At 42.3% G+C, this 23,058-nt stretch overlaps 1 protein-coding gene across 19 annotated transcripts in view; it reads right to left on the bottom strand.

The window, feature by feature from the left end:
* The window catches only part of TRPM3 (transient receptor potential cation channel subfamily M member 3), a 785,382-nt gene that overhangs the window by 483,136 nt on the left and 279,188 nt on the right, over positions 1-23,058 (bottom strand). For 2 of the 19 annotated variants that reach the window (XM_032308282.1, XM_032308287.1), the window contains exon 1: positions 9,725-10,589. The exons of 9 other annotated variants lie outside the window; for them this stretch is intronic. In XM_032308282.1, coding sequence (XP_032164173.1) covers positions 9,725-9,901 — 177 coding nt within the window. In that variant the 5' untranslated portion in view covers positions 9,902-10,589. Of the gene's footprint in view, positions 1-9,724; positions 10,596-23,058 lie in introns of those variants that run through there. 8 more of the 19 variants (XM_032308291.1, XM_032308295.1, XM_032308286.1 and 5 more) reach the window with 5 other exon arrangements.

Raw genomic sequence — 23,058 nt, 5'->3', positions numbered from 1 at the left:
ACAAACTGTGGGGAGGGGCTAGGGAGAGGGTGGTTGGGTTACGGACATTGGGGAGGTTATGTGCTATGGTGAGTGCTGTGAAGTGTGTAAACCTGGCGATTCACAGACCTGTACCCCTGGGGCTAATAATACATTATATGTTTATAAAAAAAATATTTTTTAATTTATTAAAAAAAAAAATTCTCTCCCTTTGTCCCTATCCCCTCGATTATACTCTCTCATGCTCTCGTTCTCTCTCAAAAATAAAAAATAAAAAATGAAGAATGGCCCAGCAAGACAACTATGTAGAACAGCACTGCCTCTAATTCACAGGGTAACCCATCCAATAACATTATTAAAGGTAATATGTTAAAGTCTCTTACATCACTAAATTAAGGAATGTCCTTTGTCCAACATAATCGATAGATGAGGTAATTACAATCTCTCACTTTCTCTTTCAGCAAGTATTTTCAAAGCAGGTATCAGGTGCTATCTATTTACAGTTTCTCTCTTGAGTATGTAATTCTATTCTGCATCACTTTGACTGAGTATTAATTATTGGTTCAATTCCTTAATTAATCATCCAATTTGGGGAACACACGAAGTATATCTACTCAAGCTCAATGTTTTCTTTAATTAGACAAAAATGCCAAGACCCTGTAATAGCATTTAGTTCTTTTGTGTAATAACTTCAGAGAACTGCATCAAGAGCATAGTTATCTACTTGGACATTTCCCCAATCAACTGTAATTCACCTAGCACTCAAAATATTCTCAACTCTTTGCCAAATGCACACACCAAATTGTCTAAAATATGAATCCCATGGGATGAAAGAACTAATATTACAACATACTAAAAGCAAGATAGAAATGCCCACTGATTTTTAGGGACGTGCATACAAGTAGAGCCTAATCTGGTTTTGGGGATTCAGGGAAATTTTTCCTAAATTCATCCAGCTCACCTGAGTTCTGTCTTAAAATATGGGCAGGAGTTGGGTAGGAGGCGTGACTCAGACTTCCCAGGTAGTAGAAATACCGTGTGCAAAAAGCCCAGCTAGAAGGAATGTCGAGGTTTTAGGAAGGAAAGACAAAATATAAAGGTCAAGAAGTAGGCAAAGGACTGGTCAATGAGGATGCTTCATACCACAACAAGGGTCTTAGATTTTAGTCTACATGAGAAAGGGAACCACTGAAGAATGTCAAATATGGCAGCATCCTACTCTTACTTGCATTTCAAGTGGACCACTCTGGTGACTGTGGGAAGGATCAATTTGAAGTAGACAACTACAGTATTTTGGATCCAAGAAAAGAGACTAATCTTGGGAGCTATGGATAGACAGAAGGAGTAGAGCAGAGACATATTTATGAGGAAACCTGGCAGAACTAATTGGCTGCTAATGGCAGGGATGAGAGCCAACAAAGGAAAAGGCACAAACCCAGGTTTTGCAGTTCAGACAACCTGGGGAATGGGTGACGGTAAACGGGAGACAGAAGGAGAAGCAGCAGATATAAAGGAGTCACAATTAATTCAGCAATGGCTGAACGATTAGAGCAAATGTTAGACTTATTAAAGTCTGCTGCAGCTGAAACCATGTAAGTATGTTGTTTCTTCACGTAAACAGAGGTTGATATGTCATGCTTTATTTTTTTAAAAAAGATTTCTTTTAGAGAGAGAGCAAAAGAGAGTTGGGGGGGCGGGGGTGGTGCCGAGGAAGAGAGAGAGAATCCTCAAATACTGACTGCCCACTGAGTGCAGAGTCCAAAGCAGGGCTCGATCCCACAACTGTGAAATCATGACCTGAGCAGAAATCAAGAGTCAGACGCCTAACCTACTGAGCCAACCAGGCGCCCCTCCCCATGTTTTCTTTTATTATAGGATACCACTTACCTACTGTACATTTCTAATACCCAAACTAGCTCCCTCCATGATCCCTTAGGGGAGCCTGGGTGGCTCAGTGGGTTAAGCCTCTACCTTAAGCTCCGGTCATGATCCCAGGGTCCTGGGATCGAGCCCCACATGGGGCTCTCTGCTCAGCGGGGAGCCTGCTTCCTCTTCTCTCCTCTCTCTCTGCCTCTCTGCCTGCTTGCCATCTCTGTCAAATAAATAAATAAAATCTTTAAAAAAAAAAAAAAAGAAACAATTATGAAAGTCATCCAATGCTCTAGGAACGTGGGGACTTTTAAGATATGGAAACATTATGGGCCTATATACCTATATACACTTAGAGAGACTGTGTGCTCAATTTCTAACCATGAAAATCAGATACTGAGGTGTGGTCCTACCAGAGGCATGATTTTAATGAGTCCATGTCTCTTTACTTAAGTGTCACACTTCAGAAGACAGAGTTTCGAAATATTACAATGCATACGGTTCATCTGCATTGCTTGTTAAAATGCGAATGCTCAAGGTCCTTCCCGGTGTTGATCTTAGTTGGTTTGGGTGGAATCCCAAGAAATGGATTCTGTAACCGGGAGTCTTGGACCACACTTGGAGAAACGCTTCAAGGGTTCATTTGGTGGATACATCTTCTTCCAAGGCAACTGAACATAGAAGGTGTTGCTGTTAACAGATTTATAAATAGAATCACTCCTGCCTTCCTTCCCTCCTAGTCATCCATCCATCCATCCACTCTCGAAAAATCTTTAATTATTTGGGGGAGAAGAAGTAAAAATTATCAGTTCTATCCCAAATCTGCAATTCCTATGCATGTGCCTCTGAAAATGGAGGTAGAGAGCAGCCCCTGGTTTGTGCATTTCCAAATGTTTTTAAAAATAAATTATGCGTGATAAACAGAAAAATGCAATATCCCTCTCCTAGAGATTTTGTTAGGTCTGCCCCCACTCATCACAGCCGTTACATTATTGTATCTTTCCCCTATGCTTGAGGGCCAAGAAAAATTTGTTCAGCTCAGCTTTCCTTATTTAAGAATATTGGGAATTATTTTAAGAAAAATTTCAAGTATAAAATTAATTTTAACTTTGAAAGGGTTTTTCCAAATGAAAGCCCCGAATGTTCTCTTCCTCCCCTCCCAGTTCCAGTCCAGATTCTCCTCTTTCCTTGGTTTTTGAAGGCTGTAGGGTAGAGTGGGTGGGGCGAGTGGGGAGCAACTCTACCACTGTAGACATTGGCCATGGCTGCTTTGGCTTGGCCCCCAAGTGAACAGGCCACGACTCACTTGGTACAACCACATTCCACTGGAATCAAAGGAACATGCACTTGAATGACCTCTGCCATCCGAAGGGCACAGGGGAAGGATAAAGGGGGCCTAGACAAGACACTGCAGAATTCTCACCATACACACCGTCTCTGGGAGCTCCGGTTCACAAAGCTCCGGGTGAATTCCACAGAACGGAAACATCTGAAATCCGATGTCACTTGACTGAGAACAACTTGAGACAAAAACGGAGAAATACACAAATAAACAAAACCCAAAAAGAGGGAAAACCATTCCTCCAGACTGTTTTGTCATCTACCCATCAAAACAGGGCAGCTGAACTCAATTTGCTTCTTTATCTATAAATGACTGCTCATGATTAAATTCTGAAAACCTGGGAACTGTTTACTTAAAACCTTTTGCTCTCACTGTTGACTATCACAAAATCTGTTCTGCCCAGATGCCGGCATAGGAAAGGGCATTTAATCTAGTTTCCCTCCAGCTGAGCTGAATCTGTGTCGGCTTTTCTCCTTGTATGGTCCTTCTAAGAGCTGTTCCCATCAGAATCATTGAAGAGCTTGTTAAAATGCAAATTCCCAGGCCCACCACCTACCTACTAATTTGGGGGTGGACTTGGGCATTTGCTCCCCAGCTCTCCAGGGGATTCCTAAGCATCCCCAGGATTCCACACACTAGCACTGTTTCTTTACTCTTCAATAAACACTTACTGAATACTTTTTTTTTTTATTTGTCAGCCAGAGCTGTCAAACTCCTTTCCCTGTCAGCAACAGAGAGGAAGAAAGGACCCGATCTAGCCACCTGCAGCTGAGGTTACTCCAACAAGATGAGGGAAAATCCACTTGGAGAGGCAGTGCTCGCCTGAGCAGCCAGAAGTCCGGTCTACAGCAAGACAGAGCCCTCTCCCCGGAGACAGACCTTGCCTGGGACTCCACAAGTCATCCCGGAGCCAGGGGGCCCCGGACTCAGACTCCCAGCCACATTCTCCCTCTTTCCCCAGCGACCACAACTTTCAGCCTTTTTCCTGTGGGAGACGGCCCCAGAAGACAGAGCTCTCCAGAGAGACAAGGAGGGTTTCTTGTTGCCTCAGGAATTTCCGTCAGGCTGCCTGAGGAACATTTCACAAAAAAGGCAAGTCACATGGTGAGTGCTCGGCAGCCGGAATCAAGCCACCATCTGAAACACACCAGACAGATTCTCTCTCTCTCTCTCTCCTGGGTTTCAGTTTGAGCACATTTTTCTTTTCTTTTTTTCTCTTCTCTCTCTCATTTTCTTAAAGAGAATATGAGGCTGGCTTGCCGAGATGAAAAGCCGGAAGTTTCTTTATTAGTAGCCCTTAACATTTTCCCTGGCAACCCACTGTGTTGGCCTAAAAGCAGTTGATTCTGCAAGTGTCTCATCTTGAAGGCACTTACTTAGTGGAACGGCCCCTCAGACACTCCCTGACCTTGCTCGCCACGGCTCACCGACATGTCTAGATAGAACAGGTGTGTGTTTTCTGTCCTGTGCTGGAAATTCAACCGCTGCTCACGAGGAGGTGGCTCAGGAGTGCCTCGTCCTGGCTAAGCAAAAACAGTCTGGTTTACTGAGATTCCTCTATGTGCCATGTAAAAATTCGGGATTTTAGATGTGAAAAGGAGACCTTGGAAGTGTTAAATTTAAAACACACATTGAAATGAATCTCAGTCTAGGGGCACCTGGGTGGCTCAGTGGGTTAAGCCTCTGCCTTCAGCTCAGGTCATGATCTCAGGGTCCTGGGATCGAGCTCTCTGCTTGGCAGGGAGTCTGCTTCCTCCCTTCTGCCTACTTGTGATGTCTGTCTGTCAAATAAATAAATAAATAACATCTTAAAAAAGAAATTTAAGGAAAAAAAAAAAAGAAATCTCAATCTAATTGTTTCCTACAAGTTCGAGACCATCAAAGGGAAGTCAATTTCCAGAATGCCTGGCATCAACTACAGAAGACAGACTCAATTCATCTTGTTGTAAGGATCTCACTATGATTCAGGGACAGCATGATGGACACTGGTTACTCTTACAAGGAATTATAGATGTAGAAAACCTCAGTAATCGAGCAGAATTTATGTTCACCTGGTAGACTACCTTGATCACTACTCTCAATTACTTCCTTTTTGTGACCCAGTTCACTTTCATTAATCCTTTGGCTAATACTATGAAAGAAAGGAGAAGAGAGAGAAACGTGAGCCTTTTGACTGGATTCCAAAAAATTAGCAGTTTACTATGCATACAATCTAAAAAAAATATTAGAAGAGATATTCCTGATTACATATTATTCACACTAAAGTGTTCTGTGATCAAGCAGTGACTGGGGCTCATACTCCTCAATGACATGGGGTTATTTCTTTTCTCAATCCCACTAGAAGAACTGACATCCCCTTTCTAACTCAACAAAGAGGAACCACAAAATGAGAAGGTCTGTCCTTCCTTCTCAAGACTCTTCTTCTCAGATGGGGGACCTCTAACCAACGAGGCACAAAGATCAAAACTCAGAACTTAGCCTCAATTCCTCCCTTCGCCACAATGAATCAAGTGTTAAACCCTGTTTATGTTACCTCCATTCCTACTGCCTTAGCCCACCTCCTCATCAACTGTCTGGGTCTCCAACTTGACCTCCAAGCTTTTGATCCTACCATCTTCAATCCATTCCCGACAGTATAGCAGGAACAATGTATTTAATGCCTCAATCTGGAAGTCTGCTAACGTCCCTTTGGGGTACTCCATCATTTTCAGGATAATGATCAAACATCTTAGCTTAGCAGCTAGGGCCCTCTATGATTTTAAGAGCTGCTGAATGTTCTAGTTCTCTTCTATTTGAATATCCAATCCAGACAAACTAAGAGAGTATGTCCTTTCATACCCACAGAAGATGGTGGCCTTTACCACGTGGAATTTTAGCACTGGATCCAAGTCAAGACCTAACCTTTCATTTTAAACAAGAGGGCACTAAGTTACCAAGAGTTTAAGTAAGTTACCCAAGGTAACACAGGTGGTTAGAAACAAAACACATTTAGGATCCAGTGTTTAGGTCTAACCCTCCAGAATATAATTTCTTTAATCTATTTTGACATTGCTCTAAGTACGAAAGCAGATTCCTTCTCAGTATAAAACTCAGAATATCCTAAAATGATAGGTCTTGGTCTTGGTCTTGAAGGACAAACTGACTTAAATGTTTGTATCTAAAATCTGTTCAAAGTATAGAGCTTCCCTTTCCCCTAGAGCAATCCATTTTCAGAAGCCTTCTCTTCAATAAGTCCACTGAGACATCAATACAAAGCTCTCTACCCTAAAATTAATCTTCAAATTCATCATTAAGTCACCAAAATAAAAATCTCCCAAATAAAACAAAAGCAGAGGCAGACCTAATAATGAATATGAAATATGCTAAGAACGTTCTGTCACTGAAATTAACTTGACTTCTTGTGATTAGCAAGATGATATCTTAAAACACAAGAATGAAGCAAAAGACAACTGAAGAGAAATAGTCTGGACAGGGTCCCATTTGAAATGTATCCGTTTGAAAACAGCCTCTGTCTTTTGGCTATCATTACCACGAGCCTGTCCAAAAATTCATTTTCAAATGTTATTTCCAAGTGCAATCTCAAATTCAAAATGTGAGTTGGTTGGCATGTTCAAAATTTGCTCTGAGATGGACAAAGCAACAAATGAGATGTTTTCAGAAGGAATAATAAGTATATTCCAACATTCATTCATTGAGTTTAATTCATGCTTCAGATGCCAGCCTTCCCCTTCTAATTCCTTTGTATCCTGTTTCTATTAGGAAATAGGGAAAATAGGATTATAAAACCATTTCTAAATATTAACATGGTACTGAAGTAAGTTAGCAAAGGAACATATACATTCTCAAGGAGAGGGCGGGGAGGGAAGGTGGCTTGAGCCCAGTCTGTGAGAAAGGGTGAGTGATCCGAGGTTAGCAAAATCTGACCATTACCGTCACATCCTCTGCTGTGTTACTGACCACAAGTCAGAGCACTGGAAAAAAAACATATGACATCAGAAAAATGCTTGGAAGGGGACCAAAAATTACCTGTTGAATAGGAGAACTGGGTTTGTTAGCTTGTGATTTCATAGACTCTGGGATGCCCAGAGAAGGCATCCACTAAATCACCATGGTGGCAGGAGACTGGGAAAGGAGGGAAGGAAATGAGAAAGAACTGTGAAGAATCACAGTTACTAAATATTTAATTTATAAACTAAACCAGGAAGAACACAGACCAAAAGATGCAAAGGATTACTCAGGAACTTCTAATTTATATATAAATGGAAATACGAAAGCAGGGCAAGGATACACAGGGACTAGCAAAGCAGGTAAGACAGCAGCAATCCAAAGGAGGACAAAATTATATGAAATCCATATCCAGAACGTTGGTGATATAAAACTGAATAAACCAAAGTAGCTTTCCTTTCTTTTTAAGTATTGCTGGAAGAATCTGGTGTCACTTTCTTTTTTTAAAGAGTTTGAAATATGTTCACTATCTGAAGTTTCCTAGGATAGGTACGATCTTTCAAAAATACAGATGTCATTTGGAAACGAGGAACTTCTCTAGTAACACACATCCTGTCTTTCATGTATTGAGAGACTCAGAAGGACACTCATCAGTACACTTTATTAGATGAATTCTTATAAAGTACCATGTTAAAAAAGCATGGTAGGAGCCAACTGTACACCAATCACAGTATTGGTATAACATTGACAATGCCTGCTGGTAGAGAGCATCAACAGTGTTTTCCATTAAAAAAGACAACAGCTGTTCTCAAAATAAGTAATCTACCTCAGATACATACTTCTCTGCTGGTTTTGTGACTATGGAATGACGAATAAAGTTTTCCATTAAAAAAAAAAACTAGAGTATTAATGAATAATATATTGAGAGTGCTATTTTGCACATGCCTGTTAAGAAGGTCATTATGTAAGTTAAAAAGCATTATTGGGGGGGGAGGGGGGAGGGCCAATGAATGACTTCAAGTGAAAAATGTTTCTCATTGCACATGGGATTGCTAGAGTCAATTTTCTCAGTCCTTGTTGGATTTGCCAAGACATCTTTTGCCCCAGACCCTTGATTCAACAGTGATTCTGGAGGAAAAATTACATGCATTTGTTTCCTTCCCTGGCCTCATTCTCTCTCATGCCCTATCACACATGTTGTTCCTATACAGCAAAAACACTTACACCCAAGGACGCTTCTCTCCCACTCCTTATTCCCAAATTGGCTTTTCCTCCTCAATACTCTCTTAGGGAGGGAAACCATCGCCATGACAACATTATGGTGGGGCTTTGAACAGGACATGGGGCAGCCTTTGTCAAAGTTAACATGGGGTTTTTGCTGGACAGGATAAAGAAAACTCGGACCGTGGGTAATGCTCCCTTGTGAGCTGCTTAGCTGCACAGAACTAACTGTCCATATCTAACTTGACCCAACCAAACCACAGCCTTAACAAAGAAGAAAGAAAAAAAAAAAAAAAAAAAAGGAAAAAGAAAAAAAATGCTGCAAGTGTCATTTATTTTGGACTAATTCCTTAATCCTCCGTTGTGGTCAATTAGGCTCAATAGCCAGTGGTCATTAAATCACAGTATCATATTAATATGGAAAAGAGAATAAGGAACTTTGCCTTTTTCACTTCACGTGGATGTGGGACTTCCAGAGACACCTACTTTTCCCAAATAAGTGTTAGTACATTCTCTCCTCTAGGGAAAAATACTTGTTTTCTGCACCTTTTAAATTTCATGGGATTTTTCTTCCCTATGTGGCAGATGATGAAGATGAATTATTACGCAGTTGTGGGGACTTTTCCCGGATCTTTAACATACCGGCCTCCAGAGAGAGGAGTGCTGCAAACACAAGGTGACAATTCTGAGCCCAGGTGTAGTCCCATTCTTTTGTGTAACTCAGAGCAGGAGCTCAAGGATTACGTTCAACATATATTTAACAACACTTTCCCACTGCGGGCTTCAGGTAGGAGATGAAAATTATCACACCTTTCTAAAAACAAGGACGCCTAAGAAGTCACCCACTGATGAGATTCATTCTTTGTCTTTACCTGAGCGACCACCTAAGGACACGGGGCTTTTAAAATGTGAGGAGAATCCTTTGTTCTCTCAGGTTCCATTTAAAGGGAAAGTGGGTCGAAGGGCTTCCCCAGGGAGCGGGGTGGGGAAAAAAAACCACAAGGAAGAGCCAAACACCCAGGAGTAAGAGATTTCACTCCCACTACGGTTCCCACCCTCCCGAAGAAGTTAATTAATTCTATTTCAGGGATGTTTAGGGCGGGGGGCTGAAGGGGGAGAGCACCCAGGCAGCCCATTCTCTGCCATCATACTCTCATTCTCAACGTGGCTCAGACCATCTCTCCTCCTGACACCATGGGGTGGGGGCGGGCGATGGACCGCTGAGAGCCTCTCTCCAGCCTTAGGCAATGGAGCCAATACCATAAGCGTTTGTGCTCCCCAAAAGGTGTGTCCCAGCCCAAGTGCGAAGTTGGGTATTTAGACCTGAAAAGCACAATTAGAGCCATTCAAAGCAGCAAGTTACAGTACCTTCAGAAGTCTGACAGATGGGAGAAAGGCCGCGTGGCACAGCTTCCGGATGGTCCAGTTTAGGGGACGAGGAGCATCAGTCTGATTCATGACCCCTTCCAAATTCCACCGGGAGAACCAAAAACTGCAACCCTGAGCAATGCCTAGAAAACAAACGGTCCCCCACGGCCTTGGCATCCCATGGTCATCTCCACACCTGCAAATTCCATCAGGGCTGAGGCTTGCTGGAACTTGGGAGACTAGTCAAGTGGCGTTGCCTGAGCCACGGAACCTTCTTAAGAAAGCCACCTCCCCTCTCCCTGCAGCCGTGCTCATGCATACCAAATGTGGCTGAATGGAGGCACACTGCCTGCTGCTTCGGGGAGGGGATGCACGGTTTTGAAGGAGAAGGACAGCCTGTGCGAGCCAGCCTGTGGTCGCAGCGAGAGCAGCCCGCTCCGAACGCGCGCTCCCTCTGCGGCTCTCCTCCCAGTGAACGCAAGTCAGGCACTGGGGGAGAACCCGGGCCATTTGCTCTGCTCTCGCTTGCTTTGGGGGGGAGCCAGGAGGAGACCAAGAGGGAAAATCAATAAAGCCAGAACGAGCAACTTGCACTTTCTGGCACAAAGCATCTTTGGGGGGCTGGAAACTGGCACGAGGGGAGGGGCTAGGACCCAGAGGGAGAAGCGATGCCTCCGAATGATAAGATAAACACTCGCCTTTTGATTTATGTGACCGAAGAAATGGAGAGCTGTTGTAAAATGGATCTATAGTAAAAGGGATCTCTGTCGTGTTCCCGGGATTTTTATTAACTGTGACCGAAGGTCCTCGCCCTGATATCCACATTGTATCCATGACGGACAGGCAGACTGACAGAGAGAAGCGAACCAACCCCCGGCCACAGGGAGCGGCAAGTTATTCCTTTCTTAGAAAGCAGTGCAAACTAATGTACATTGGGCTTACCTTTCAGAAATGGCAGTTTCTAAACTGGGGCTTATATCTTCCTGGAAAGCCACTTGATACTCTTTCTCTGCAACAGAAATTTAACCCTCAATGTGCCACACAGGATGCTTTACATAAAAAGATGGGTTTCCTCATGTGGGGATACCCACCCCCCCCCTCATTTTCTAAGGACGGCTTTAAGAGTGAGAGAGAGAGAGAGAGAGGCTGAGTTAGTACGATTCTGGTTCCTGTGGCAAAAGAGAGAATAAAGGAGAACTTTCCATCTGGAGGTAGAAATTGGATAATTTCACTTGAAGTGAAGTTCTGGCATTGGCAAGAAGAAGTTCATGTCACAACCCAGCGGGACCTCCTGCTCCCGTCTCGCTCCCCTAACCCTCCACCCCCAGCATCAGACTCCGTGGGTGCAGTTGACCCTTGGCTGGCCAGGAGAATCCCTATATTTTTTTAGAAAGATTTTATTTATTTATTTGACACAGAGAGAGATCACAAGTAGGCAGAGAGGCAGGCAGAGAGAGAGGGAGAAGCAGGCTCCCCACTGAGCGGAGAGCCCTATGCAGGGCTCCACCCCAGGAACCTGGGAACATGACCTGAGCCTAAGGCAGAGATCAACCCACTGAGGCACCCAGGCACCCTGAGAATCCCCACATCTTTATAGCATTACCATCTTCCTGATTTTTCCTAAGTCCCCACCCATGGCTACACTGATTTTGCATTTCTAAGGACCTCAAGGAGATTAGTAAATGCTAGCCCCACAGTTTATGCATTGTGAAGCAGAATCAGGAGAGGGGAGAGCAGATGTGACACACTGGGACCCTGCTGTAATTCAGATTTGGGGACAACTTGAATTTTCCCTGCAGAGTAGTTAGCACCTGACACGCGGCATTACAATGCTTCCTCCCTCACAAGCTAAGGACACTTGCAGAAAACCTCATCTATTGGTGGAATCCAGACCACTGACTTGCCCTGTCGAAAATTCAGCATCTGAGTATCTTCTACTCAACAATTTCACTTTAATAGATCCCCTCCCCCAGCTGCTTCATTTGGTCACGATTCTATTTCCACAAAAGATAAGTGATCATGTTTTGCGGTCAGCACTCTGAACACATTACCAAAGTTCCCGTCAAGAGCACCCTACCGAGTAGATGCTGTGATCATGTGCCCACTTCAAAGATTAAGCAACTGAGGACTTGAGAAATTACTAACAGGCCTAAAACACGTAACTAGTAAAACTAGAATTTAGTTCAAAACTAGTCTATTGCACTCCAAAGACAAGTGTTCTCTCCCGTCTTTCTTTCCTAATCATGGGGACCCAGCTTTAAAGCCTGGGGCTCAGTTTTCTGGTGATTCAACCATCTAATTGCTGAGCTAAAAGCCCTTGAAGAACAAATGCTCTACATTTCTTCCAGATCATTTCTTTGGTGTGACGCTGATGCAGTAGTAAGCAACTGAACTCTAGAATCGGGCTGCGTGGTTCCCGTTCTAATTCTGACCCTGGCCTTGGGCAATCTACTTACCTACGCTGGGCTTTAGTCTTCCTCCGTAAATGGAGACACAAATGAAACCTAAGGTTATTAGGAGGACTCAATGAGCTCCTGTCAGCCAAGCACCCAGAACAGTGCCTGGCCCAGACTGAATCCCTTCCACCACGACCCGCCTTCTAAGGAAGCTTGTGTTGATGCTGAAGTAGGAGCCTGCTAATCACTTCCATTAAGTATGCACCACTGTATGCACTTCTAGGACCAGATAATGAAGCTGAGAAGGCAGATTAAACCTGGATTTTTCCTTGCAGTTGCCATGCATTTCATAAATGGGGGAAAGAGGAAGGGGCGAGCCTGTGAGGTCAGTATGGGTTTCCTCACGCTATACTGCAGGGTGGCATTCGGCAGAATGCAAGAGGCGGCCTTTCGAGAAGGCCACAGGCTTAACAAAAGGCCACATGGTGAGGCTCCCTTGTAGTTGGGAGAAGTCCGCCCCAAGAAAATGCTGAAACATGCATTTGCCTCTCCTCCTGCCCCTCACTGTTCACACTGTTAAAGGACCCCCACAAAAGTGCCAGCACCATTCTGAAAACACACAGCTTTTGATCCTCGGAGCCCCTTTAATTTTTAGTGAGTAACTTTAGTCAAAGAGAATAGTTAGGAACCCTACAGAAGAGCAAAGGAGAAGGATTCTCGGCTCTCTCTAATGGCAATTAGAGAGAAACACAGAAGCTCTGGAGAATTGCTTTGGAGACGACAGTGCAGGAGAGGTACAGATCAAAGAGGGAAGGGGGTGCGAGAGAGGAGGGTTTTCTTCCATCACTGGAGTAGTTTGTGCCAGAACGGTCGGCTGTCAAAACGTCTCAAGCCGGGTTCTCAGGACCCCGCCCCCTTCAAGAAATGAAATTTCCACCCGGAATGATACCTTCTCCCGGGGCAGGGAGAGAAGTCTAATGAGGGAAATGCTGAGAGCAGCAAGGCCAGACCTGGAGGTTAGCCGCCCAAAATGCTTCTTTACCAGTTTTATGAACGTGGGTGTTTACAAATCTACAGAAGAAATTCTAGCAGGCTTAAAGACCTGACGTGACCACATTAGCTTTCAGGATCCTAACAAACAGCAAGCCCAACACACAGCCAGTCTCTGCACTCTGCAGTCCGCCTTTGCGCAAACTAATTCTCTTTCATGCTACATAAGCCCACTTCCGAGTGATCGTCTTTGCATTTTATTTCCTATGTAAATGATACTAAATTTAAGAATCATGATAAGATTTGAGCTGTCTCATGGCTGACAATGAGCCATGGTATAGATGTTCTGCTTCCCTTCCTTTTGAAAAGCAAGTTCCTTCTCTTTAAAGAAAAACACTCACAGAACCCCCAAGGTACCACTTCCCACGTTGTCTTCCTTTACCCTCTTTAAATATAAAAGGGCCTGGCCCATGAAAACCTAAGACAACAGAAAGGAAAGGACCCGGACAGTTCAGTGTTCCTCTACCTCATGCTCAAGAAAACCAAAGCTAAAACAAAAACTGCAATATAATTTTTCACAGCGTAACACTGAAATTCATAGTTATCTGGACATTAATTGAGCATCTATTTTCAGGCTCTAACAGTGAATATAAAGTACATAAGTGCAAAAAATGGCATGTAAGCATCCAAGGGAAATGCAGGAACAAGCCCAGTGCTCAAGCCTTTGTAGATAACTCCATTTGTCACAATATTCTGAGACCCTGATATTAACTTCCTGCTTGCTTTGTGATTGGCCTCAGCTCTTACCTTTGTTACATTTCATAGTTCCCCATTTTTATCAGAAAAATCATTCATGTTGTGAACTCTGGCAATTTAACAGTCTTATTAGAAAAATGCTTTTCCCATTTCTTCTCTTTAACTACATTTAAATACTGCTATAATATTGTTAGGAATTTCTAGATGCTTCTACAGTATTTTCCAAAATAGCAAATCTCTTTATAGATTCCGATGACACTCGAGAGTCCTTAACTAACTTCCAAGTGTATGTTCTTCCAATAGATGAAATAACTTTTTTTCTACTGAAGGTATTTTTCTGCTTGGCATCTTTTATAGGTAATAGTTTCTGAAGTACACTAAAATCTATTAAAATAAATGACTCGCATTTATAGCTTCGATGGCATTTATTTTGTGTAAAATGACAAGATCTCAGAACCAGAATAGTTTCCTTCTCTGTTCCCTGCAGTACTGAGACCTCGCCCCACTTCCCTCCCTGCTGGCCGCCCTCCACAGGTGACCCCCGGGGAGCAGGTGAGCCTCCAAAGCAGCCCATCCTGTCGCTGGGTGGCTCTAGCTGACACAAACTCTCCCCCTTTAACTCCCAAGGCAAGTCTCTCCTCCAGAGAATGGCTCTCCAAGTGGAGAGGCTGACAACAAGCTTCCTGAAACCTCCTCTCCACGCTGGCCATCTCTGACATGCACTTCCCCTTCTCCACGTGATGCAGTGCAGTTCCGGGAAAACCCTCTTGGCTGATCATCTAGATTACGTCATAAAGGTACTTTCAATATCGTAGTGTCTCATCCTCTTAAAGGGCTTCAATTACTTCTCATAAAGGTCCTTTTGAGAACTTTAAGTCACAGCGGATACACACACAGATACGCAGGTCTTCTTCCCTCAACCTCCCGTGTGAGTGTGCCAAACAGAACCTTGTTGCAAAGTGGCCTCCGTGATATCCGACATCTGCAATGTTGTGTGTAATTTACTTTTACGATCCTGACTGGTCAGGGAGGTTGTGGTGAGCCCTGGCTAAGGAGAAGCCTATGCTCCTATCAAGACATGGATTAGAGGGTGCCTGGGTGGCTCAGTGGGTTAAGCCTCTGCCTTCGGCTCAGGTCATGACCTCGGGATTCTGGGATCGAGCCCCACATCGGGCTCTCTGCTCAGCAGGGAGCCTGCTTCCTCCTCTCTCTCTGCCTGCCTGTCTGCCTACTTGCGATCTCCAACTGTCAAATAATAAAATATTAAAAAAAAAAAAAAGACATGGATAGAGACTGGACCACTGTGCTTCCTCCTCTCTACCCTTACCTGCCCACTTGAAGTCAGATTCATTTCAAACTCAAGTCCCACCCTCACAGGCAGTGGGGCTCTGGGCCAGTGACACAATCACTCAGCCTTGGTTTCCACATGATAAAACTGGGCCTGTGATAGTTTCTCCCTCAAGGTCTTTGTGAAGATAAAAAAACGATTAGCACAATGCTTAGAGGGTAAACATACATTTAATTGAAATTTGGTTAGGATGATGATTGTTCTTTCTTTCTTTCTCTTTTTGAAGATTTTATTCATTTATTTGACAGAGATCACAAGCAGGCAGAGAGGCAGGCAGAAAGAGAGGGGTAGGCAGGCTCCCTGCTGAGCAGAGAGCCTGATGCAGGGCTTCATCCAGGATCCTGAGATCATGACCTGAGCTGAAAGCAGAGGCTTTAACCCACTGAGCCACCCAGGCGCCCCATGATGATTGTTATTTCTTTCACTGACATCACTGGCATAGCCCGTAATAGCCCAAGCCGTACATCCAATGGCCTGGGTTTGAACGCCCTTCACCACGGACACGTGGCTTTGAGAAATTTCTTTACCTTACCATGCTTTAGTGTCTTCAACTGCAGACTGAGGATAATTATACCCCCCATGTCAGAGGAATACTGCAAAGCTGATTAGCTAATATGCACAGAGCCCTTGAAGAGAAACTGGTGCATGGTAAAAGTTCAAAAAATATTAGCAACTGAAACTACCAATATGAAGTCCTCTACTGTCTTTCCCCAAGCTACTGCTCTAGGAGAAGCAAAGCAAAATCATCTTCACGCCCTCCATTGCTTCATCCAGGAAGAAGATAAGCTGCAAAGAACAGGAGAAAGGAAAAGCACGTGCGGCTTTGCTCCTGGCTCTCCTCTCTGCAGCTGAGGGGATCGGCTAGTCCAGGAGTAGAGTACAAAACTTTAATATAAAAATGTTTCACTCTGGGGGCGCCTGGGTGGCTCAGTGGGTTAAGCCGCTGCCTTCAGCTCAGGTCATGATCCCAGGGTCCTGGGATCGAGTCCCGCATCGGGCTCTCTGCTCAGCAGGGAGCCTGCTTCCTCCTCTCTCTCTCTGCCTGCCTCTCTGCCTACTTGTAATCTCTCTCTGTCAAATAAATAAATAAAATCTTTAAAAAAAAAAAAAAAATGTTTCACTCTGGAAAACCCTAAGGGATATAAGCAGCTTCTGTCTCAGCAAAAACAGAAAGCCTACACACACACACACACACAGACACACACAATGTATAACAAATATTCAAAGGCCAAAAGCTAAAATACATCCTCATTCAAGCTTTGAAAACCTAAAATTTCCATTTACAAAGGGGATAATTCTTGTATGATTCTAAAATTTTAATGAGTCCATAGAGGCTTGTTAAAAATAAAAGAATTTGAAAGATGCATTTCTAAACCACTTAATATATGCCTTCTTCTAATATCTGCAATGCTATTCCTTTGTGTAGATGTTCTCTACTGTGAGCCTAGACCTTGATCTCTCTTTCACACACACACACAGACACACACATGTGCACATTAATATATACACACACACACACACAGAATAAAGATATTTTAGATAATTTTCCATTATGAAACCAAGAATCTGACCAACTTGGTAAGGAACTCCTGAATGAATACCTTTGGGTATTTAAGGGAAAGGGAATTTAAGCCTTGAGGCTTCAATTATTCTTGGAATAAATAGTGTCAATCGGAGAGAAGCTCAGCGTTTCATTACTCATGGGACAGCAGTGTAAATCAGATCTTCCGGTCAATGTTGCTCAAGATACAAGTTCAAACTCAAGCTTCACATATGCCTTTCTCAAACACCATCTGACTTCCATCCCCGAGAGCCGAGAGCCTGCCCCAGCCACACACCCCTTTCTGCGTGTGGGTTTCGGACATGAATGGCTAGCACGGGGTTCAACCCTGAAGTCCACTCACCTGGCAAGCAGAGCCATGCTGGGATTTGGCAAATCCTCAGCCTGGTAGCTGTGCATGGTAGAGGATATCACGGAAGAAAGGTGACGGAAACCACACTTGCCATCTATTTTGACCATCTTTCTAAACCACTTAATATATGCCTTCTTCTAATATGTATGACTGTTAATGTTTACTCCAATATCATTTTTAACAACCGTGAGCCTTTCATTTTTCTTTTGACTAAGAGTCGTGGCAGGAATTACATGACTTTAGTTTTTCAGAGAGGTTGTCCAGGTTTTCTTTTGTTTCTCTCATGAGGCGGCATGACATCAATGCAAACAGCACCGATTCTGAAATCAGGAAGAACTGGGTTTGAATCCATGTTACAATGCCAGGCAGTTCGAATAACCTTCATGAATCTTTCTCTTAAAAGCAATGTAATGGCTAATTATACAATGTAAGATGATGATAAGTAACTGTAAGTGTAGAGCATGTGCTAAAATGTGCAAACCCTCTTTTTTTTTTTTAAATATTTTATTTATTTATTTACAGCCAGAGATCACAAGCAAGCAGAGAGAGATAAGGAAGCAGGCTCCCCGCTGAGCAGAGAGCCTGATGCGGGGCTCGATCCCAGGTCCCTGAGATCATGATCTGAGCCGAAGACAGAGGCTTTAACCCACTGAGGCACCCAGGCGCCCCTGTGCAAACCCTTGTAAAGGCATCGCTCTTTTGATTCTTACGGCAAACCTATTTTGTTTGCAGACAAGTTTTGGAGCATGACAATCTTCGTATTCTTAGATTGGGTAATAGAATGAGGTAATAGTCTCAGGGAGCCACAGACTCCAAGAGGTTAAGAAACTTGCAGGTCACGCAGCTGGTAAATTGACTTGAATCCAGGTCTACAATTTTGTACCTTGTGTGTATCTGATTCTACAAACTCCCTTATCCACTACCATGTGCTCCTGCCAATTAAAAAAAAAAAAAAAAAAGGTATCCTGCGGCATTCCAAAAGCAATGTAGTGTTTGATCACTAATATACTTCGAAAAGAGGAAAAGCAACTCAATGGATCTAACCTTATAACATCCAAATCCCGCAGAGCACAGAAGTACCAAAGGTCTCCCCAGTGGCTCTGGGTTTCCACACTCTCCTACTGTCCACTTCCATCTGGCTTAGGCAGCCCGCCCTGAGCCAGAAGCTCAGGCCTCTCGCTGAGACAAAGATTTATCATCCTCATTTAATATGCCAGTATATAACACAAGTGCTGGGGACACAGTATTTATTAAGTGGAAAAATGAATGTTCCTGAAGAACTCACATGATTCTTGCAAATATGAATTAAATTCTTTATGCATACGAACTCATCTAATTCTCACGACTACCCCATTTTATACCCACCTGCATTTTCTAGATGAGGAAACAGAGACACGGAAAGTTTAAATTTTTGCCCAAGTTCACACAGTTTCAGAGCCATGGTTTTAATTCAAATATAAACTCTTGATAATACTGTATACTGTCTTAGAATATATAAATGAAAAATAAAATCTACTTTTAAGGCAACTTAGTTTCAGATTCTTTAGTTAGATAACTAATAAAACCAGGATCTATCATTCTTCATGACTGAAGGACGATATTCTCAAATATTTACGAGGGCAACAGGAGGTTGTAATCACACAGAAGATGCACTTGGCCAGAATACCTGATAACTATCATGGTAAGTAAATACCAAAGGTATCTGTGTAACCATATAAAACATTAGGATGATTCTTCAAGGTTACATGATGCTTACATGAAATATGCAAAGCATGTGGGGAGGGAAAAGTATATCATCAAACTCTACTACTGACCTGAAGCTGCCGTGTTAGAAAATGAAGGTGCCAAAGAATTTGATTTAAAATATCTCTTCAATTGGCTAATAAATTAGATTCTAACTGCTATTTTTTTTAAAATCCAGCCAAAGCCAGCCACAGGAGCCTAAAGGATACACGTGCTGACACAGGGTATGTGGCTCACTACATTGGGAACCCCAGGCGGGGAGCCTCTCCCAGTAAGCAAGTGGACAGATTAATAAAGGGAAGACTACGGTGTCCCATAATACCTGACATTATCCCAAAGGGAAAATCTTGATAAATTATTGTTCTAGGAAATAATAGGTAAAGAAAGCTTTAACGTATTTTTTCCTTGCATTTTAATTAAATTCCTTGCAAATAAACCACTGGCAACAGATGTGAGAATGATCAGTTCTATTTATGAAAACATCCAGGATTAAAACCTAGCAAGTCACTCTCATAAATAAAACCAACCAATTCTCCCTACGGAGTTAGGGCATCCCTGTTTGCAGCTCTTGTTTAAATTCTTCTTAGTTATCAGAGTTTGTAACTATTTCATTGGTTGGTTGGTTGATTTTTGGTCTTCATCTGCTATGTTAATGTAATTTCCATTAAGGCAATTCTCAGGTCTACAGGGTATCTAGAACACAACGGAAACACAACCAAAATTCAGTTGGTTGAACGAATAATGAATAAATAAATGAGGCATGAATGACCCAGACATGTTTGTTGCATCCTTTCTTTCAAGTCATTTAGAGCTACTTCCTAGTGTCTAGCACTTATCTGCAACTTGGTTTGAACACTTTCTGGTTTTTCAGTGCCTTGCTGTTCCCTCAAATCTTAACTGTATTGCCTTGGAAAGTCTAAGAATTGCTTATTAGAAAACGAAAGATTCAGAAAACGAGGAGGGTGTTTGTGGACTCTTAACCCACTAGTAGAGACAATGTTCTCAACACAGACAGATTTGGAAAAGAAAGCCAAAGAAGTAAGAAGTATGGATATCAGAATTTGGGTCTGGAAATAACATGCTAGAGAATTCAAAAAATTACCTCTTGTAGTAAAACATTCTAAAACATCTGGCTCATTTCTCAACAATCTCCATGATGGCTTACCCTAACATCAGGAATTGCAAGGACAAGCCTCCTTTTCAAGGAAAGGAAGACCGACCTGCATATCCACAATCTTAATTAGACTCATAATGACAATAAAACCAGAAACTGATGCTCATGTCTCACAAAGTGGTTTAACGAGCATATTCTGATTTGTTATCCATAACGATGCTGCAGGATAGGTGAGGATGGTATTACTATTAGCCTCACTTTACAGATGAGCAAACTACAAATCAGAAAAGGTAATGACTTGTCTAAGGTCTCCAGGCTCAGTAACATTATTCTTTCCACTATGCCCATGGACTGCCTCTTCAACCCAAGGTTAATTTTTGAAACGAAACCACACAATGAATACTGTTTCAGAATAGATTCTTTAGAACAAGACACAGCATATACAATGGCATGGATCTCTCTTGAAAATCATACTGAAATTCTAGAGAAGACAGAACAGCAGTGGCAGAAAGCAAAGCCGTGGCTGTCAGGAATTATTTGGGGGGATGCAACTGACTACAGAGGGTCGTGAGGAACTTTTAAGGGTGATGAAAATGCTTCCTACCTTGAAAGCAATGGCAGTTACTCAAATGTAATGTAATTGCTGCAATTTATCATACTATACAGTCAAAATTTGTGGATTCTGTGTATGTAAGAAAGCTAGGGAAAATATCTACTGTGTGGTTTTTTTCTGATTGTGAAAGAACTTTTCAATATAGAAAATTTAAAAAGTTATACATATATAAAGAAATAAAAATTACCTTTAATTCCATTACTCATAAGTAACCATTGATGAGATTATACGAAATTCCATCAGGTATTTTAGGAATCGTGCTTTACCTATATATAGCTTAGTAAGATTATGATATCATGAAATAATCCCCATGTTATTGAATATTCTGATTGTATGGAATTTTATGTGTTATTCACTGCAGGATAAGCAGCCTGCCTCTATTTTTATTGTTATAAATAATGCTACTATGAATATATTTGATCATACACTTTTGTGCACAACTCTTGAATATTTCCTTAAGATACAACTTAGGATGAAGGATAATTGGCTCATAAATCAGGAATATTTTTTCTGGTTCTTGAGAGGTACTTCCAAATTGCAATCCAGAAATGTACCATTTTATATATACATATGTATATATAAAATATATTGCCCCTCAGCAATATATAAAATAATAGTCCCTATTACTGAACCATTGAGAAAACTCGTCATATCATTAATTTAAATTAACTTTTGACCAAGTTGATCATAGGAAAAGAAACATCGAGCACTGATTTGGTAACTTACAAAGCTCCATTCTTCTGGTGGCCATTTATCATTCTTCTAGTGAGTCCCTTCTTCTTGTATTAGCTTTTTACTTTTCTTATGAATTCATAACTGGTCTTTTATATTAAGGGTATTAATTCATTGTCATAGGAGTTGCTACTGTTATTACAATTTTCCATTTGGCTCTTTATTTTGTTAGTTAGAAGAAATTTTTAACATGTATACATTCTCACCTAGAGATTTTTAACATGTATACATTCTCACCTAGAGATTTTTAACTTGTATACATTCTCACCTAGAGATTTTTAACTTGTATACATTCTCACCTAGCAATCACTTCCTTTGCATCTCCCAGTACGGTTGCTATGCTGAAGGAAGGCCACTGCCAACCCACACTCAGATTAACACCCATCTATATGTTCTCACAGCTCTTCTGTGGTCAGTGAGAGCTCGCAACACCATCTTTGCTCTGTTCTCCTTCCTTCGTGACCTCTTTAGTTTGCCTATTACCTATGAAAGCGTGTGCTTGTGTGTGTGCCTATCTCCATTTCTCGCCCTCTCTTTCATTATATTTTAAATATTTTGACTAAAATTTCCTTGCTGATACTTAACCAAACTGCAATTCTCTATTACTCTTTTTATTATAGTCCCATCCAAATGGTGTGATAAAATTCCTTAAACAGCAACTGTGAAGACAGGGATCTTCTGTTCCATGATACCATCTACAATCTGTTCTAAATGAGGCCTGTTGCTTCATATTTTCAAATATTATTAAGGGCTTCTTCTTTCCCACAAACACTCTCTCCACAGAGTAAAGAACACAACTGCCTTGGAATCTCGGTCATCTCAGTCTCCAATCGATGCAATGCTGTGGCGTTCAACGTGGCGGTAATGTCTACCACAGGATGTGCAGGAAGCAGTGATGAGTGAACCGCATGCTCTCTTACTGGCCAGCCACTGAACAGAGAAATCTAAACCACTAGAGACTTGTGGACGATCTGAGCCAACACCTTGAACTGAGCTCTCTGGACTGGTAGCCAGAAAACGGAGAACTTCTGCTTCTTCGAGCTGTCAACCTGGCCCCAAACCAGCTGGGGGAAAATCCAATGTGAAAACACACTAAACCCTCACAACGGTAAGCACAGGCAAGAAGCAGACAGATAAAGAGTATGTCAACAAAAGGAACACATCATAAATATACCTTCCAAGAGCATAACTTACCTAAACCCCAGCATTCTGGAATTATTAGGAGAATCTTTAGCGTCCCTGAATGACATGAGTGACTCCTCAAGCATTCATCTGGAATCAAAACTTATTTTTGGTCTCCAAAGGTCATCTTCTGTTGGCAGCCTGTCCATACACTGGACGGCAAATTCTCAGCCACCCTTCACCTCCCTGGTTCCCCTCTTTTCAAAAAACTGCCATTGGTTATCTCTAGTTCATTGAGGGATTAGGGCAGAGAGAAGGGTGCCAAGCAGAAGACATGGAGACATGATTACACAGAATGGGAGTCATACGGAGGCCAAGGCAGCTGGATTCTTCTCCTGTGTCACACTGAGTAGCAGTGTGGACTTCATCAGGGCACCTCACTCCTCTGGGCCTCAGGAGGATGGTATAAAGGAACAGTCATGTGGATGCTCTGGTGAGCTCGTTCTAGAGCTAACATTTCAGATTTTAAGACGTATGCCTTCCTAGATTGTTTCCATCCATTTTCAGGGTAGTAGAAATAAAGCATTTCTAGCATTATCTATTAAGA

The sequence above is a fragment of the Mustela erminea genome, chromosome 12 (assembly GCF_009829155.1).
Source record: "Mustela erminea isolate mMusErm1 chromosome 12, mMusErm1.Pri, whole genome shotgun sequence".
In the NCBI taxonomy this organism is placed as follows: domain Eukaryota; kingdom Metazoa; phylum Chordata; class Mammalia; order Carnivora; family Mustelidae; genus Mustela; species Mustela erminea.
This window is presented reverse-complemented; position numbering and strand designations above follow the sequence as displayed.